The sequence below is a fragment of the Hippocampus zosterae genome, chromosome 6 (genome assembly GCF_025434085.1).
Source record: "Hippocampus zosterae strain Florida chromosome 6, ASM2543408v3, whole genome shotgun sequence".
In the NCBI taxonomy this organism is placed as follows: domain Eukaryota; kingdom Metazoa; phylum Chordata; class Actinopteri; order Syngnathiformes; family Syngnathidae; genus Hippocampus; species Hippocampus zosterae.
Window position 1 is genome coordinate 9,905,478 of NC_067456.1, and position 17,008 is coordinate 9,922,485.

The 17,008-nt window shown below is 40.8% G+C and overlaps 1 protein-coding gene across 5 annotated transcripts; it reads right to left on the bottom strand.

Annotated features, from left to right (window-relative positions):
- Positions 1–423: 423 nt before the first annotated feature.
- plat (plasminogen activator, tissue) lies at positions 424–16,782 on the bottom strand. 5 transcript variants are annotated; one of them, XM_052067207.1, is made up of 15 exons: positions 16,631–16,782; positions 9,822–9,912; positions 9,114–9,156; positions 8,733–8,867; positions 6,465–6,575; positions 5,054–5,228; positions 4,769–4,860; positions 4,504–4,678; positions 4,334–4,419; positions 3,550–3,612; positions 3,255–3,459; positions 2,523–2,659; positions 2,122–2,262; positions 1,876–2,024; positions 424–1,294 (listed from the first exon to the last, which is right to left on the bottom strand). In XM_052067207.1, the coding sequence occupies exons 2-15, from the start codon at positions 9,876–9,878 to the stop codon at positions 1,127–1,129; spliced, it is 1,737 nt and encodes a 578-aa protein (XP_051923167.1). In that variant the 5' UTR covers positions 9,879–9,912; positions 16,631–16,782; the 3' UTR covers positions 424–1,126. The 5 variants fall into 5 exon arrangements, with proteins under 5 accessions (XP_051923167.1, XP_051923165.1, XP_051923171.1 ...); XM_052067205.1 differs by having other exon boundaries at positions 9,033–9,156; XM_052067211.1 differs by lacking the exon at positions 16,631–16,782 and adding an exon at positions 12,108–12,340.
- Between the last annotated feature and the right edge of the window lie 226 nt (positions 16,783–17,008).

Sequence of the window (17,008 nt, forward strand, 5' to 3'; positions counted from 1 at the left end):
CTGGGTGGCACAGTGGTCGATGAGTTAGCACGTCCGCCTTACAGGTCAGAGATCCAGAGTTAGAATTGGGGCTCTGACCTTCCCATGTACAGTTTGTATATTCTCTCCATGCCTGCACAGGTTTTCTCTGGGTACTCCAGTTGCCTCCCACATTCCAAAAACAAGCATGGAGGTTCATTGGACACACAGGTGTGACTGTGAAGTGCTGTCCTTTTGTATGTACCCTGTGATTAGCTGGCAACCAGTTCAGGGTGGACTCCGTCTCCAGCCCAAAGACAGATGGGATAGGGTCTAGCATGCCCCACGACCCTTTTGAGGATAAATTGGATTGGATAATGGATGGTTGGATTAAACTCCAAAAATAGCATATTCATGATAAAAAGCTTAATAATTTGCATAAAAAATAAAAGCACAGAGAGAGTATAGTGAGTCCAACAATTTAATGTATTTTACCCGATGTGATTATAGAACAAAAGATTATTTACAACACACGTAATTATATATTTCTATAAATTTCATATACATTTCTATAAAATACACATAAATATTAAATTAGTAGAAAACTTAAAAACACACAGGTACAAATGATTTGTATGGAGCTATGTAGTTTATCAAAATATGAAAAAAAAGCAATTTACAAACATTATATTTTACATGCTGCTGTCCATGTTAGGCTGTATGTGTCACGAGTGTTATGTTACAAAAAAGTCCCTGTTACATATTCCCCCTCCCAAAAAAAAAAGTATAAAATCGAGCAGAATCTGAACCAGCAGATTTTATGAACTGAATGTGACGCACAATTCTGTGTTGAGCCTTTGCCATTGCGGGTGCTGCCGATCACTGACCCTTCACACCGTAACCAGCTCCACAGGGGTGAACTGACCAAAGCAACTGTACACATCCGTGCATGTAAACACACATAGATGACCTCAAGGGGGGGGGGGGGGGGGGGTGGCACACACTGGGCCCTCAAGCACAGGAAGTGAAGAACATGGAGCAACTGTGAGTGTTCAGAGCCCATGATAGAAGTTCCTCTTGGTCCCTCAAAGCAAGTGCTTGTCTCAAACATCCACCATTTGGATTTACAACACAGCATAATTAAGTGAACGCATCGTCATCTTGCTGCTCAGATCGGGTTGGCCGTCATTTTGTTATGAATCCAGTCGATGTAACGGGTGACGCGTGTGTAGACGCCGGGCTTATCCCTCTGGCCGCAGCCATCACCCCAGCTGACGACGCCCATCAGGGTCATTTTGTCATTGTTGCGGCAGACGAGAGGACCGCCAGAGTCTCCCTGGAAGGGCGTTCAAAAGGTATTTAGAAAAACATCTTAAGTATAGTTTACCTAATGAGGCATCTTCAGACCGAGTTAGACTGGCGACAGGGTCGCCAGTCTAATCCGATGTGAAGCCATAGCATTTGTTTTCTACAGCAAAATTCTCACAACACACCACTCCCCCAAAAAAATCTCATCACAAACTTAAAATGTAAACTCTGGGCCTCTTTAGTGGAACACAAATCTCTTTTCGGCAGTCTGAATGGCAAGAGGGATGACTATTTTGAGGGGTGCATTGAGTCCAGGTGGGTTTTTTTGTTTGTTTTTTTTGGGGGGGGGAATAGTAGTAGTAGTAGTAGTAGTAGTATCTGTTGAGTAGTCATTCTCAAAGTTTTGCACATGGGCAGTTAATTTGTTTTTCACATTTAAATATAATTTCATTTAGTGTTTTACAACAGTTTGTTTTTCAATTTATGTATTTAGGTACAATTCTCTTTAACCCACAATACATGCAACTATAATCGCCATATGAATTTGCCTGTGTACTTGATGTATACTTGCTGCACTGTAGTGTAAATAAGTTAGTAATGGGGACTCACCTTGCAGGCGTCATCCAGGCCTCTTGTGTCACCCGCACACAGCATGTTGGCAGTGACTGTGCGTCCTGACAGCACAGCAGGGACACAACGCTCTCTGGGCCACAGACGAACAAAACCCCTCTTGACACGCTCAGAAAAATGGGCGGAAACTATTGAGGAGAAAAGGACAAGTTGAACATCACCGGGGAACACACAGGGTGAGAATAGGGCCGCAGTCGAGTTCATGTCAGAGGTCAGTTGGCGTACACTCTGAGTCTTTCCCGTAGCCTGAGATCTCACACTCGGTCCAGTCAGGCAACACCAGGCCAGCTTCAGGAAGACACGCAGGAAGAACCTCTTGAGAAATCACGGCACAGACACCAATGTCTGATTTCAACTTCAGCAGAGCTGCAAGAAAATATTGGATGCGAGAAAGTCACGTGGCATGCCAGTTTGACTCACTTAATATTGCATGCACTGCTATTTTGTTGAAGCTGGATGTGCGCATGATGTGAATTTGATGCACATTAGTGAGGGGCGTGGCTTTAACCAAATGCATGAATGTACAATGAGGAAAGTTCACAGCGTTAGGGGAACGTACAAACATGGTGCCTTAATTTAATGCAATAGCAAATAAGAGGTTAATTGAGCATGTCAGTTATACCCACCGATGTCATTGTCAAACGTCTCGTTGTCAAATTTCTCATGGAGCCAGTATTTTTCCACTTTGAAAATCTGCTCACTGCTGGAATTCTGTTTGCGGAATGTCCTGCCCAGAATGACCTCCAACTTTGAAGGCTTATCCCTGCACAAAGGAGAACACACATGACCTTCATGGTATGACGTGACATGTAGTCTATGGTATGACATTGCCAGGTGTGTGTTGGGCAAATATGCATCGATACCGATATTCGGATCAGTACAGATGCTGTACAACTGTTCTCATGAAAATGCTCCGATACAATGATACCGATACCACTTCACCAGCCTGACATACCTTCCAGGAAGAAGCTATGTCGCCCATGTTTTATGTTTAGTAGTTTTATTTTAGAACTTTTGTTATCCCCCCCAAAAAAATCCTGTATTTTTTAACTCTCATTTTGTAGAAAAAACAAAGAGGTAACATGGCATCCTCTGTGTAGCCACTTATTCTCATATCTACTCCATGCACTCCTTTGACATAGTGCCCCCTAGTGTTCAGAATGAGACACCACTTAATTAAAATGCCTCGTGTTACAGGCTTTTGAGTGAAACTTGTGCCACGTTCATTAAAGTTTTGTGTTTTTGAACAAAACGTATTAACACTATCAAGTATCGCTGCTCTGTATTGTATAAGTACTCAACCACAACATGTTATCAATGCGTTGTAGGGAGATGTGTAACGAGTGAGTCTCATTTACGTGGGCTCAAAGCAGTGAGCTGCAGACAGGACCCAACAGGAGTCAATGAGAATTCCTCCGCAGCGGTGAAAGTGTTGCCGCAGACGAGCCTGGTAGACATTAATGGCGGCCTGCCAGGGCTGTTCCGTAATGTCGCTTTCACGACCTCCAAACATGCGGAAGGTAGGTTGGCTTAGGGTGTTGTCCAAACGCTGGCCACAATTTCCTGAAGAGAGCACGGACGGATTGTGAGACGACGCTTCAAACAACACTAGCAAACTGACTGGAGTTTGATGGGGTCATGATGATGTCATACCTTGGTTGTTGTTGATCATGGGGCCTCGAGGGCCCTGTGGGGTGATGGTGGATGGACGTCTCGCTGAAAAAGAGAGGAGTTCACTCAGTGAAACTAATGCAGTTTTGAATATCACAGTTCATTCATTTCATTAGTTAAATTCATGAAGTGCGTAAAGTTCATCAGCAAGCTCTGAAAAAGCAAGATAACAGTCCTGATAATTTGAACCAGGTGTGTTGCAGCAGACAGAAATGGACAAAGGAGAAGGACAGGACAATGGACAGGAATATCATAGTCAGACTGAATTGTCTTTTTGGCTGGGAATAAGCTTCAAAGACAATTCTAAAAAAAAAAAAAAACTGACAGGACATTGCAGATGATGAGAATAGAATACAAAATGATAATTTCCTTTAAGGACACCGATCGCTGTAGTTTCCAGCAAAGGTTACATTTGCCCAAATGTCAAAGTTGTTGTTCATGAGAATTTAACCCATAGATTAGAAAGACTTTTTTTGCATATCTAAAAACAAATGCTTTTTTTTTTTTTAAATACAAACTTTATCCTGAAACATTACTGTTAAAAATGCACTTCCAATAAAGTGTTGGCAAAATCATATTTATGTTAAGTGGAGTAACTCATAACATTGTACCAGTGAGAGTGAGATTATTTCTAGATGACATTACAGCGCAGAAGAGCAGCAACATTTAACCTTTTATGCTTTACATTTTAAAGGCTCGTATTTATATTGAAGCGACGACAGATTGCTGAAAAAAAAAACAATGAAAAAGGGTTTAAACAACTCACTGCATTTCGGGACATCACAGAGCTCCCACGTCAGCTGCAAATTCTTGTATATATGACACCACGGGCCTGCATCACCGTCAGGATTCCTGTAGGATGAAAGTAGATGCTTTGAGGAACTGAGTTTATTTTATATGACTTAACGACATTGTTTTCATCCCCGGCTTTTGTACCTGCAGTAGCTGTGGCTGCCCAGGCCCACTTCGAGGGCGTCAGACATCCAAGCGTTGTTGGACTTGTGCTTGATAGCCGGAGAGTCCCATGGGAGACAACGGGCGCCACTTTTAGTGACGGATTTGGTACCCCTGTAAGTCAGACCGATCCCTCTCGTGCATTCTTCGTACTTATCTGATGCAAATCACATAGGGGAGCACACATATGGATTACATAACAACCATGAACGCACTGGTCAGTAGAGTGCTTGATGTGAGGTGCTACCTTGTGAACATTTGGGCAAAGAACAGAACTCCCAGATGATTTGAGTGCCTTTGTAGGTGTAACACCAAGGAGTACCGTCACGATTGGGGTTCCTGAGAGGAGAGAAAATCATCTTTGGGTCTTCTCATGGGAAAGGTACAGTTTAAACACTGAGTGGGCAGTCCAACATTGAGAGAGGTCTAAACAGCCCAGTGTGTGATTCTAAAAACGACGACTTCATTAATTAATCAAATGATTAATTGCCGCAGTGTATTCGCCCATACAGGTCTGTATTTTCTTACAAACCTGCAGAAGTTGTGGTTGCCTAGCCCGAGGCTGCTGGCGTCCACTTTCCTGGCGGTGAACTTCCTTCCCCTGAGTGCCATACTGTTCCAGTTGATGCACTCTGCTCCCGACTTGCTGAGACTCCACGTGCCGCGATAGGCGTCCCCACTGCCCACAACGCACTTCTCTTTGGTGTCTGGAAACAAACAGCTGACTGATTAGATACACGTACGCCCTTGATTATTCTTGCCACTCATGTCTCTCTTAAGGGTTTATCAAATTCATTTATTCTGACCGGATGAAGGCTATTTCCCACTGCGGAACACTTCTTCACAGCATTTGAATGTTATCATTTTGACATTACGTCCTTATTGCATACCAAAGGGAACCTGATTGTGTGCGGTTCAAGTGTTTTTCATCTTGGGGAATCAGATGATTGCTTGCTTTGTCTTGAGAGCAAAAATTTGACATACTCATGCTGTGTGGTGACAGTGACGGCAAGCAGCGGTTTAGCAGAATAATTCTTTAAAGCCAGCTTTCAAGCTGTTTATTGCCGCTCAAAGTTGAAGTTTACTGTCAAACTAAACATCAGACAAAGAGAACAACACATTGTGTATTTAAAACAACTATAGAGATTTGCCTTGGATATATTACTCCAATACTAATATTTAATATAATAATACGCAGGCTCAATTTGCCGGTCTCTGTGAAGATCGACTATGGTGCCTAAGAGAAGTTTAACTTGTGACCCTCTCCATGTATAATCATACGACTGCGTTATACTGCCCTCATGTGGCCAAGAAACGCACACAGAAGGAGCAGCGAGCTTGATTTGAAGGGAAAAAAATGTCAAGGGCACCATTGTACATTTTGAGAGACATTAAAGGTCTGTTTTTATTTAATGTGTGAAACTTGCAATGCTTCCTCAATGGCTTTGAACAATCAAAAAAACAAACAAACATGTATTGACTCTGGCTTTCACTAAGGCTATCACTGGCTAGCTGCCACTAGTGATGTACTTTGCGTAATTGTTCCACTGAGAGGGTGCGGTGTCTAACTGTCCCAGAAAGAATTGCACAGATATAAAACATTCATACGTCAGTGCTCTTTGCATGGTTTAGGGAGTTTTCTGTTTGCAATAATTAATCTAAATGTCTTAAGAGACTTTTTAATTATTTTGTCAAACTACATAATCATAAGAGATTTTGGACAATTGTATGCTTTCAGTTTTTTGGGGGGGAAAGCCCTTTTCTGTTCCTACATGACTGCACCCCATTGCACAAACACAAGAAGCGGATTGGTCGAGTTGTCTCGCTAAATGAACTTCTTCCGACTTATTCAAGGTAAGGTGGTGCTTCCATCAACCGGCCACCACTGATCAAATACCTTCGGAAGAACTAAAACGGGGATTGTGAGCCCGGGCCCTACTTACTGATCTCACACTGGGAGCCACTGAAGCCTGGGGGGCACTGACAAATGTAGTCCGAAGAGTACACAGCCTCCTTGCATGTCCCTCCATTGTAGCAATGAGACGTGTAACAGTCTAGAAGGGGCAGAAAACCAAAGCGGGTTAAGATATACTGCATAACACTACCTAAAAGGTGAACGAAGGTTATAACGGATGACGTATTCAGCAGGCATTGAGTCTTTCATTTCGCGCCATTGCAATATTTTGTTTTGCTCACCAAGTGTTTGAATGGGCAGACAAATGAATGACAAACAAATACGACATGACATTTAAACATGCTAATAATGATTTATTTAGCTCAATGCCGAATACGGTGCCCCTTAAGCATCAGTGACCATTTGCAGCCTGCTACCCTTATTTTCAATTAACCCGCAATGTCACATTAAATTAAAAACATTGCCAGTAACAGAAAATTACAAAAAAAGTTTACAATTTTGAAAGACATCGCACTATTTTTAAAATGTAACAGAAAATGGACAAATGTTTCACATTATTTGATGCCACATTTTTCACCTTATATTATTTTTTATGCTGAAAATAATGTTTGATAAAATTACACTTATTATTTTTAAAAATTGTTAGGATGTTGTGAAATATAGCGTTACTTTTGCATAAAAAAATGAGAAGATGAATGTTACAGCAAGATCATGCAAGACAATGAGACAATTAAGTGGATTTACAAATATTTTGAATGTTACAAGGTCTTTCTACTTTTAATTAATTAATTAAAAGCTCAAACTGTCCATATTTGTCCTCTATCCATACAGTACATTATTTAAGTGGAGTTCAGTTCAGTTGTATTTATTCCTCAAATAAAATGCATTTGTATTTAAATTTTTAGAATGGTTTGTTCACATACAGTTCATCATCACTGTACAGACAAGGCGGAAAAACGGTTTCATGCGATTGCCAGCCAGGTTCTCTATTTATTATTACAAGAGGTCTAACTGGAGGATAATACCAGCCGCAGGCTCCAAACTGGCAGCCTGAGCTCACAAGTTGGCCGGCTGCTGTGTGGTAAGAAATATTCTGAGGGAAAAGCGACCATAAGTCACCAAATTCGTCAGTGGGGGTTGAGGGTGAAATGCACCAGGAAGGAGCAGACTAAACTACGCCTACAGAAAGCCGACAGTGCAATTCAGAGCAAATAGAAAACAAACAAGCCCCCCACCCCCGATTATTAGCGTTTGTTACAGCCAAGTTAGCGGTGAGGTCAAAGACGGCTAGCAGACAGGAAAGGTCAACTGTACGCTATTTTGCCAAACGTCATTAACTATGTCATGTCTTTGTTAAAATGTACATACATTGTGTTGTGTTACTTTTACATTTCACCACAAAAAGCGAATCATCCAATAAGCTCTTGATCTTCTGTATGACCACCAAATGAAGAAACATGCATTATTTGGTTGTATCGTGATTTACTGTACAAGTTTGTCCCAACTTTATACTTTGAAGCTCTTGAAGTGATAATGTATTACAAAATTAGGATAGATTCCTGATCAGGGGCTTTAAAACGAGATTTTTTATTTTATTTTGATTTTTTTACCGAAGGCACTCCACTTAAGTAGCACCCGATGACATGCCCATAATGTTTCATTTACATTACGTGGCATATTTGGAGAACAACAAAAGTTTTGATGTTAATTTGAGAGTTTATGGAGTGGATCTTGGTAAGATTTTCAGGCAGAAAACCCCCAACGTTTTTGGTCATTGAGTCAACATCTGAAGGTAAATTTAAAAAAATGATGAAATACATCCTTTGTTGATACCTTAATTTTTAGATATTTTTGGTTTAAAGAGAAGTGATTTTTGACTTCATATAATGTTGAATATTATTTTTCATACTAACTCATTCACTCCCAAAGACGTGTTTAAACGTCTTTTCAGACTTTGGCTGGTACCGAATGAGCTAATGATCTCTGAGCTTGAACACTACGCCTTAGGCACTCACCTATTGCATGCCCACCAAATTTGGAGACAGTTCTCAGTGATTTACATGCAAGTAAAATACAAAGGTTAAATGTTTTTGTCTTAATTTGTGTCTTTAAAGTGACTTTTTGAAGCAAAACATATGTATATTTTGGGCGTTATTGCGTCATCACACGAGGCTATACAAAAAATCTTAAATGGTCACTATCAATGTATTTTTGTTATAAGAGTGTAAACACGGTGATTGTACTTGTTGGATCGTGATGTGATAGCAGAATAGTACTGATAATATGTCGCACTCACTGATGACGGGCACAATGTGACACAGTTCTCGTCCTCTAAACGCACAACGGCAATACTCCACACGCTGTCCCTTCCATCGTAGCCAAGTGTCCCCATAACTATGCACGGCTGACGTTGTACTATCCACACAACGTGCTGAGAAGACACACAAACATGCAATTCATGAGCTAATCAGACGAGAAGATTACAAATCGTGATTGTTACATGAACAAACAGAGCGGGAACAAAAGAATCTGAAGCTGAGGTGATGATGTTATAAGGAAAAGGCAAAAAGGAAAAAAAAAGAATGGGTGGGCTCACGGGAGGTGTCAAAGGAAGGTGAAGGCTTCTGGATATGAACAATGAAAAGCGGCCGCCTGGATATCTTCCGCTGAGGCTCACCTCGGTAAAAACGAGTTCCTCTCTTGGAGCGCAGCAGCTCCGCCTGTAAAATACACAACACTGATGTTCAAGACCAGGAATGGCACCCCCACTTTTCATTTCAAGACGTTCTTCGATGCGCAAGGAAGTCAGCGACGGAGGTCTCGTTATTGCGTGACAATCATGAATTGTGACGTTGCCTACTTTTTCTCAGTTCAAAACAATTCACATTTGAGATTACACGAACGCCATTCAATCTACGACCGCCACTATCTGTGTAATTTACCAACAGCATGCTTCCATATTAGCTTTCAGAGAGCACATATGTGGAATGAATCCATACAATAGAAAAATCAATTAATGAGCCAGTCTGTCAATGATGACGTTAGCTATGTCTCAATTTCTGCCATGTCTATTTTGGAATCTTTTTATCTGCTGAAGTGTAAATAACATCCTCTGTTTTGTCTTTAGAGAAATTTACCTCTTCTGCAATCTAATTTTCGACTGACACAAAACTCAAATTCAAACTACAGTCGTAGAGAAGGCTAAAATCATCATTCAAAACATATCCAGTTTGATCAGTCGGTCTGCCTTGTAAATACACGTGACCGCATGGCAAAAGCGGTCATATACAGTGTTGCGATACTGATAAGAAATGAAACAATTATAAATATATTTTATAGACGAACCCTTTCTGTTTCCTGTGCAAAACGGAAGTGTGCTACTTACACTGTCCGCTAAGCAGCAGAAGAGAGCAGACAGCACCAAAAATTGTATTCTGGTCATGGTCTTGGGGAGGTCTTTCAAGCTCCTCAGTTCTCTGCAAGCACAAAATGAAATTGCATTGGATGGATCAGATTTTAGATTCTCAAACGGCTGTAACGAAACAACGGTTATACAGTAGATGGGTCGAACTGAAAAGAAGAAATAAAAATGAAATCATTGCGTTTGTCTTAGAGCGGTTGTGTCCAAACACGGTCCTCAAGGGCCGCTATCCTTTTCATAAAAACAACAAAAATAATATTTGTTTGTGTTTTGGATGAAAAAAAATGGAAGTGGACAGAATTTAGAGACACATGCTTTTCCCGTTTTACTTCAACAATGCAAAGCTTTAAAAAGTTATAATTACATTGAAATGATTATCCTTGCAGTTTTGTAATACAGCAAATTCTCTCTTTTTTTTTAGACTGCTACCACCATTAAATGCAATTGAGGGTTATTAAAAACCCTCACACACGTGGATACTAAATATAAGCACAAGTTACAACCAAATATAACCAGGATGCTGACTAATAGAGATTGAGTGTCCTTGTTGAATGAATCTTAATTGTTAATAGTGAATCAACAATTGCAGGAAAAACAATCATATAATTCTAGCTACAATTCCTTTGTTTCCTCTGTTGCTTCCTTTCTGCAAACCTATGCCCGTGCCCCAGGGAAGCCACTGGGAGGAAAGGGTGGGACAGGTGGGGAGGAAACATGGATTCGACTCTGACTAAGGCAGGAAATCAGTCGTAACGCGTTGTACAGGACAGTTGGATGCTGTGGTTGGGCTTCAATTAATCATTTACTTTGTAATCACATTCACTTAACTCGCTTTCATTCACATACACTGGATATAAATCGTCTACACAGACCTACAGTATGTAAATGCCACGTTTTGTGGTATGAAAAAAAGGACTACGAAATGATTTTAAAATCTTTTTCATTATTAATGTGATTTATAACCTGTATAACTTATTGGGGGGTGGGGGTAGGAATAATAAAGTTCTACTGTTCTAGGAGGCTTTTCCTGACATCTTTTTTTCTTTTTGGCAGCAGTTGAGGGCTTTGAGTTAATACTGGCTGATATTTGGAATTTACATACAGTACACATGTCAATTGTGTACTTTAGTTAATGAAGTAAGGAAGAAGCACTGGAAACCCTGCACGATTGATAGATAGATATATCCTTTATTTGTCCCACAATGGGGAAATTTACAAGGGTAAATAGGTAATAGGGTCCTCGTATTACGACAGTCTCAACATTTTTACTGCTCGCAACAAGCTATTTTGCGTAGTGGCATAAAAATACATTTTCATTTCCCGCTACCGCTGTATTTATTGTATTTGTTTTGGTTGCTTCTTATTTATGGCCTAAACATGTTTTTTCATGCAACACTTTACTAAAATTGTTACTTTACTGCTGCCATACGGTAGGTAGAGCATCTTCAGTGCTTCCCAACTTACATACAAATTCTAGATAAGTTGTCACTGTTGAAATATAATTCCATCATAAAGGAAATCCCTGTATAAGGTTGCAATAGAACTGCCTGTATGCAAATTATGCCTCTCAAGGATATACACCATGGTTGGGAAAACGCGTGTACTCAAGGGCCTTGTTTGATTAATTTTTGTTGAACAGAAGGATGGTCCAGGCCGTTGGAAAGATGAGGGGGGTTGGGGGGGGAGACCGTCCATCAGCAAGTCACGGGGAACAGATATTATCTCGGCAGACTACCAGTCACACTCAAATTTGCACTTGAAGGAACTGAAACTGCGCTGCCGGCACGGAAGTCAAGCAAGTAAATCGCTTCGCTCTCAGTGACTCACCCTGGACCTAAATTTAGTCAACAGGTCCTGTGGTCCAAACACGCAGGTGTCCTCCAAAGGTTTCCTGTCCTGGCGGACAGAATGTATTTGAGGCTCTAAATGTATACTTCAAATAATATGAAGGTCAAAGGTACAAAAACAATTCATTGTTCCCCTAAAATTACAATACAATAATGTACTTCCAACACCCTCCGGCCCAAAATGTGTATTTAACCAAACAGACAGTCTGATCCTCTAATCTTGGGAAAGTTTTCATTCTCTGCTGTCTGCCAGTTCACCCTCTTTGCTTGACTGGGCACACAGAAAGCAGAAATGTGTTTTCACATCGCTGACTACACACACAAACACACACACACAAAAAGCAAATAATTACGAGCCCAATAAGCTCTGCTACCTTGTTTATTGAAGCGATCACACACTCACCGTTAAAAGGATGGGCCACTTTCTAGTTCTTGTGTAAAACAAAGCAAATGGATCTTTCTATTGGAGAGTGCTTTAACACCACCACCCCAAACTGAACCTCACTGACTCAACGGCTATAGTTTCCTTTTTGTTTTCCTTTTGTGCAGCTGTGCGGCTTAGCTGTGCCCCCCTTGCTGGGCCTGTCAGTTGAAAACATGTGTTTCCTGCTCAAATGCTGGCTGAGAAATACAGTACATGCAGTATCAAGCCCTGCAACTTAAAAACACACCCAGATCAGACATGAACATATATGCCTCCCGCCCTCTTTGGAGCCTCTTGTATCTGAGAGGCATGAGGCCATGCCTGGGTTCAGCTCCCAACCTCAAAATGTAATTACCTTACTTCCATAGGGAAGTAGTATTGTTTTGAAGGCAATTTTGTTCTTTTCTTATATATACTCTCTGTGTGTATATTATATACACACACACACACACACACACCGGTATAAACGTTTTTTTTTCCATGATGGGACAAGAGGCACTAGCCACTAGCTAGCTAGCTCACGAGTTAACATACTTGGTCCTTGTCATAATTACGAAGCAACTTGCTCAATTGCATTGTCGTGGCAAATCCTTCTACTTTGTCCTTTGTATTGGGTTGAGTGACTTATGAGATATGTAATATAAACACTCCATCTTACCTTTCTTTGTAACAAGAATTTGGTGTTGCCCACACACAACGATTTGTGATTGTAAATATTGAACAGGTTTAACATTTAAGGTTTGTGTCTTTGACCATTTTCCAAGCAGAAGAGAGAGTTTAAAAAAAACACTCAACACCCTCCACACCACAGGATAATCACTCAGAATAATCTTGATCATTAGAGAATCGGGCCATCGCTGACTTTGATCACAAGAGAAAAATCTCCGATGAGACCAGACCATCAGTATGGATGAAGACGTATTTCTCTTGAATGGCTGCTCAATCGGAACAGCAGAGATGGCTCCAGGATTTTTTTTCTCCCGGGGCTAAAGGTGGGCTGAGAATCTAATTTCAGAATATATTTTATTGCAGCACAAAGCAGATGCTGATAGAGTCATTGCACAAATCATGTGTGTATACTTACTTTGGGAAACTTCGTGTGTTGCATTGTCAATGGGGTTTGAAGATCGTGGGGTTTTTTTTAGTAGGTCAAATATGAGTGGAACAAGTGAAAACATCTTCGGTGGATCAGAAGCCAGACACTGAGTCACAACACTGCCACGTTTGTAGGGCAAACGCGTGCGGCGATTAAAACAAAGACATGCACAGCTGTATGTGTCATTTGACCTCAATCTTGTAATCACCTTTTTTTAATGATTGAAAAGTGTTTTTATCCAGGTCAGTGGCGTGAGGGGCCGAGGGCATGCAAATTATGGGGCACAAGAGGCATTCAATTCGAGTGAGAATGGTTTATGACTGGGAAAATTCCAACAGCAAAATTTGATAATGTAATAATTTATTGGTTTCACCAAGAAAACGGGGGTGCAACGGCCCATTTCATTATTCACTGTTCCTCTATTGCGTTTGTACCTGCTTGGACTTGTTCAAGTTGACAAGCAAGTGCAACGTTGACGGAGCAATGAGACTCTAAGAGACTCTTGATTCTTGCCTTCCAGTAATGACCACAAAATGTGGAAGCCTAAAATGGTGAGAAAGTGCATGCGACATACTTGCATTTCCGTGCGAAAAGACTAAATTTAGGGTTGCTCCTGTACACTGAAGTTTGCACGGTTCGATTCATGAAGTGTGAGGAATAGTACTCCACTCAACTCTATCTGTACAGCCTTTGAAAAACAACCACAGGTGTAACAAAGCATTGTGCACAAAAAATAACAATTAAACATAATGTTTAAACGATTTTATAGGATGAGACAATTTTTAAACTGTGGCTATTTTTCTCCTTAGTAATATGCAATTATTTTTTTCCAAGGTCCTCTTGCGATGTATTCTTTAGCAAACAAATAAAGTACAGGTAATATCCGTTTTTTAATATACATATATTTTTTGGCTCTTATAGCTCAGGCTTATGATTAAATAAAGGCAAATGAAGTAAGAATGAATATGAAAGACAGTTTATCTTCTTCATTTCGAAGATTTGCAGTGCTGCAAATGTTCACTGTGACAACTTGTCATCAATTGTGGAAAAGAAAAGAAAAAGAAGCAAAAGAAATAAACTCCGGTAGCTTCTGGTAGTTTTGGTGATTCCAGAAGCAGCTGGTCAGGTGACCCAGATCAACAGGCAGCACCTGAGCGATGGAATAGTTCAGAGTGGTAAGACGGAATGAGACCAACCTGTGGCGGTAAGCCAGAATCTGAGTTACGTGCTCCCTCTTATGTGCTCCAGTTAGGAGCATTTTGAACCAACTGGGAGGACTGGCTGACTCCAGAAATAAAGAGCATTACAATCACTCAGCCAAGATGTAATAAAGGCTTGGAATACCGTTTCTAAATGGAGATTTTCTGATATGATTAAAAATCACTGTCCGACTTCAAACCCAAGTTTGAGACTGCTGGCTTCACATATTTTCTCAAGGGGCCAATGTCAACAAGGGAGGATTTGCAATGGCCAATGGCACCAAATCTTTATGCTCATTGAGTAAGACGAACTGACACAGGAAAGACCTGTTTTGTATTTGTGGGCATTGCACTGCATTTATGGCCTTCGTCTCTACACTTGATTTTGTCCAGCAGATCAGAACATGTTTTTGAATCAGTTGGACCTGCTGGGATCACTAAAGCTTCAATTTGGCCATTGTTCCTTTACACCCTGCTACAATGTGCTATGTCAGAAAGCTATTTACCAGGCATTATTCATTCCCCACAGTCACTCAGGGGGAGGTGCATTGGTGCATGCTTCACTGCGCCAGCTCTGTAAAAGTCCCAAAGAACATAAAGCCGCATTGTTGCCTTCAAGCCCCCCCTGCCCCCCCCCCCCCACTGCTCAATATGAGGCCTTCAAAATGTGAAAGTCCACACACAGCGCAACAGGTAAACAAGAGGCGGAAGAGCAAATGGAGAGATGAGACATCTGGATGGAGGGAGATGAAAGGAGAGAAAAGAGAATGAAGAGAAGAGCAACATGGGAAGCAATAAAAATCTCCAGAGGTCAGCATAAAAAGAATGAGTCGCCCTGAGTCATCTCATCGTCCTAGGCTACACTGAGACGGATGAAGGAATTGATGGCTTCTGATAAAAGCACTGAATAAACACACAATCTCTGAATTCCGAAGGGGTTTTTTTTGCCGAGTTTTTATTTTTTTGGTCCTGATACCAATATACTAACAGTCTTAGCATTTTAACTCACTGTCTTTGTGAGTCACGTCATTAACTCAAGTGACCACAGAGCCTGGAATGCAGATACAAGCGCTACTTTGGCAATGTCAGTGTGCAATAGTACACAGTATCAGCAAAGTATCAGTATGACGTACACGTCCAAAGAAGAGAGAATAACGAAGAAAGCAGGAGGCTCAAATCTGACTCACTCAAGTTGCAGCAACTTTTAGTTCGGGCTGGCACCAAAAACAAAAATGAAGATGACAATTAACTGACACAGAGCTTATCGATACTGTAGAGAGATAGTTAGATATGCAGATTGGCAGGAAAAAATGAGCACACCCCTGTTTAATGCCATTTTTTCTGATATAAAGTAGATAAAGATAAATCCTTTCAAAACTTTTTATGCTATTAATGTGACCTAGGTAAATAGGTTTTTAGGTAGGTAGGTTGGTTGGTGGCTAGCGAGCGAGCTAGCTAGATATATCAAGTACAACTTTATTGTCAAATGTGCTGTACAGCGCAGATGAAATTTCCTCCCTCTTAAACAGACAATAAGAGGAGCTGCTGCGGGTGCCCGCGTCGCCATCAAAAGAACACTTAACATACAATAAATACCGGTAATAAAAAACAAAACAAAAAATTTTTACTTTCTGTCCCCCTCCCCAAAAAAGAAATGTTGCTTTTCAAATAAAACAAACAAACAAACAAACTATATTTTGCTCTTGATATAGAAACCTCTTGCTACTTGCATGCATAATAACACTGTAGGTAATGTGTACGGACACAACAGATTATTACAGAAAAGCACTTTGATGTGTTTAAAATGAAATTTGTGGTGCAGGTTGAAAGCAATCCAATAAAAAGCATAGCAAGATGAACGTAATGATTTAAATGTAATATGTACTAAATACTACCAAATCGACATAGTCTACTAGATTAAAATATATATATATGGTATACATCCTTTTAAAACATTTCTGCTTTTTTTTTGTGACACTGCATGTTATGATAGATGGAATAAAGCCACGTAAAGCAACAAGACTACACCTACTCGTATATACCAAAACAACACTGAACTACGACACGCCAAAAATGTAAATTATCATCTGTGGCAGTAATAATCATGCAAAAAATGAAACAATGTTTTTAACCGTCCTAATGGGATCATGCAGAGAAGATTTAATTCAGGTTGTGCAAGTGCAAAAAAAAAGAAAGGAGGCTCTTACCACCAAATGAGAGATGATGATGATGGTGATGGTGAGCTTTCGAATGGATGTCTCGCTGGGAGTGAGCTGCTCCGGCAGTTGTTCTCACTTTTTAAAGCTCCGCGTGGGGAGGAGAGAGCGAGTGAAGGAGGAGAGGAGTGGAGAGGAAAGATGTGGAGTGGGGAGGAGAGAGAGTGGGGGTGGGGAGTATTGTGACCTCAGAGGGGGAAACACTTCTGCTCTTCGGGCCGGATGATGACGATGCAGATGAGAGGGAGGGTGGAGTTCACACCCTCACACACAAATCTATAGCCCACCCCCTTTTTTTGTTTGTTTTATATTTCTTGATATTGACGTCACAAATGACATTTGAATGTGCAGGCCGTGTATAAAACCGTA

What these genes read in the sequence shown, in the direction of transcription:
- plat (XM_052067205.1), bottom strand. Translation starts at nt 9,878, where the DNA reads ATGACCAGAATACAATTTTTGGTGCTGTCTGCTCTCTTCTGCTGCTTA. An exon ending in ACCTTCCTTTGACACCTCCC is followed by an intron (nt 8,868 to 9,032) that starts GTGAGCCCACCC and finishes GTGTCTTCTCAG; the next exon opens with CACGTTGTGTGGATAGTACA. An exon ending in GCTCACTGCTTTGAGCCCAC is followed by an intron (nt 2,660 to 3,254) that starts GTAAATGAGACT and finishes TCCTTTGTGCAG; the next exon opens with GGATAAGCCTTCAAAGTTGG.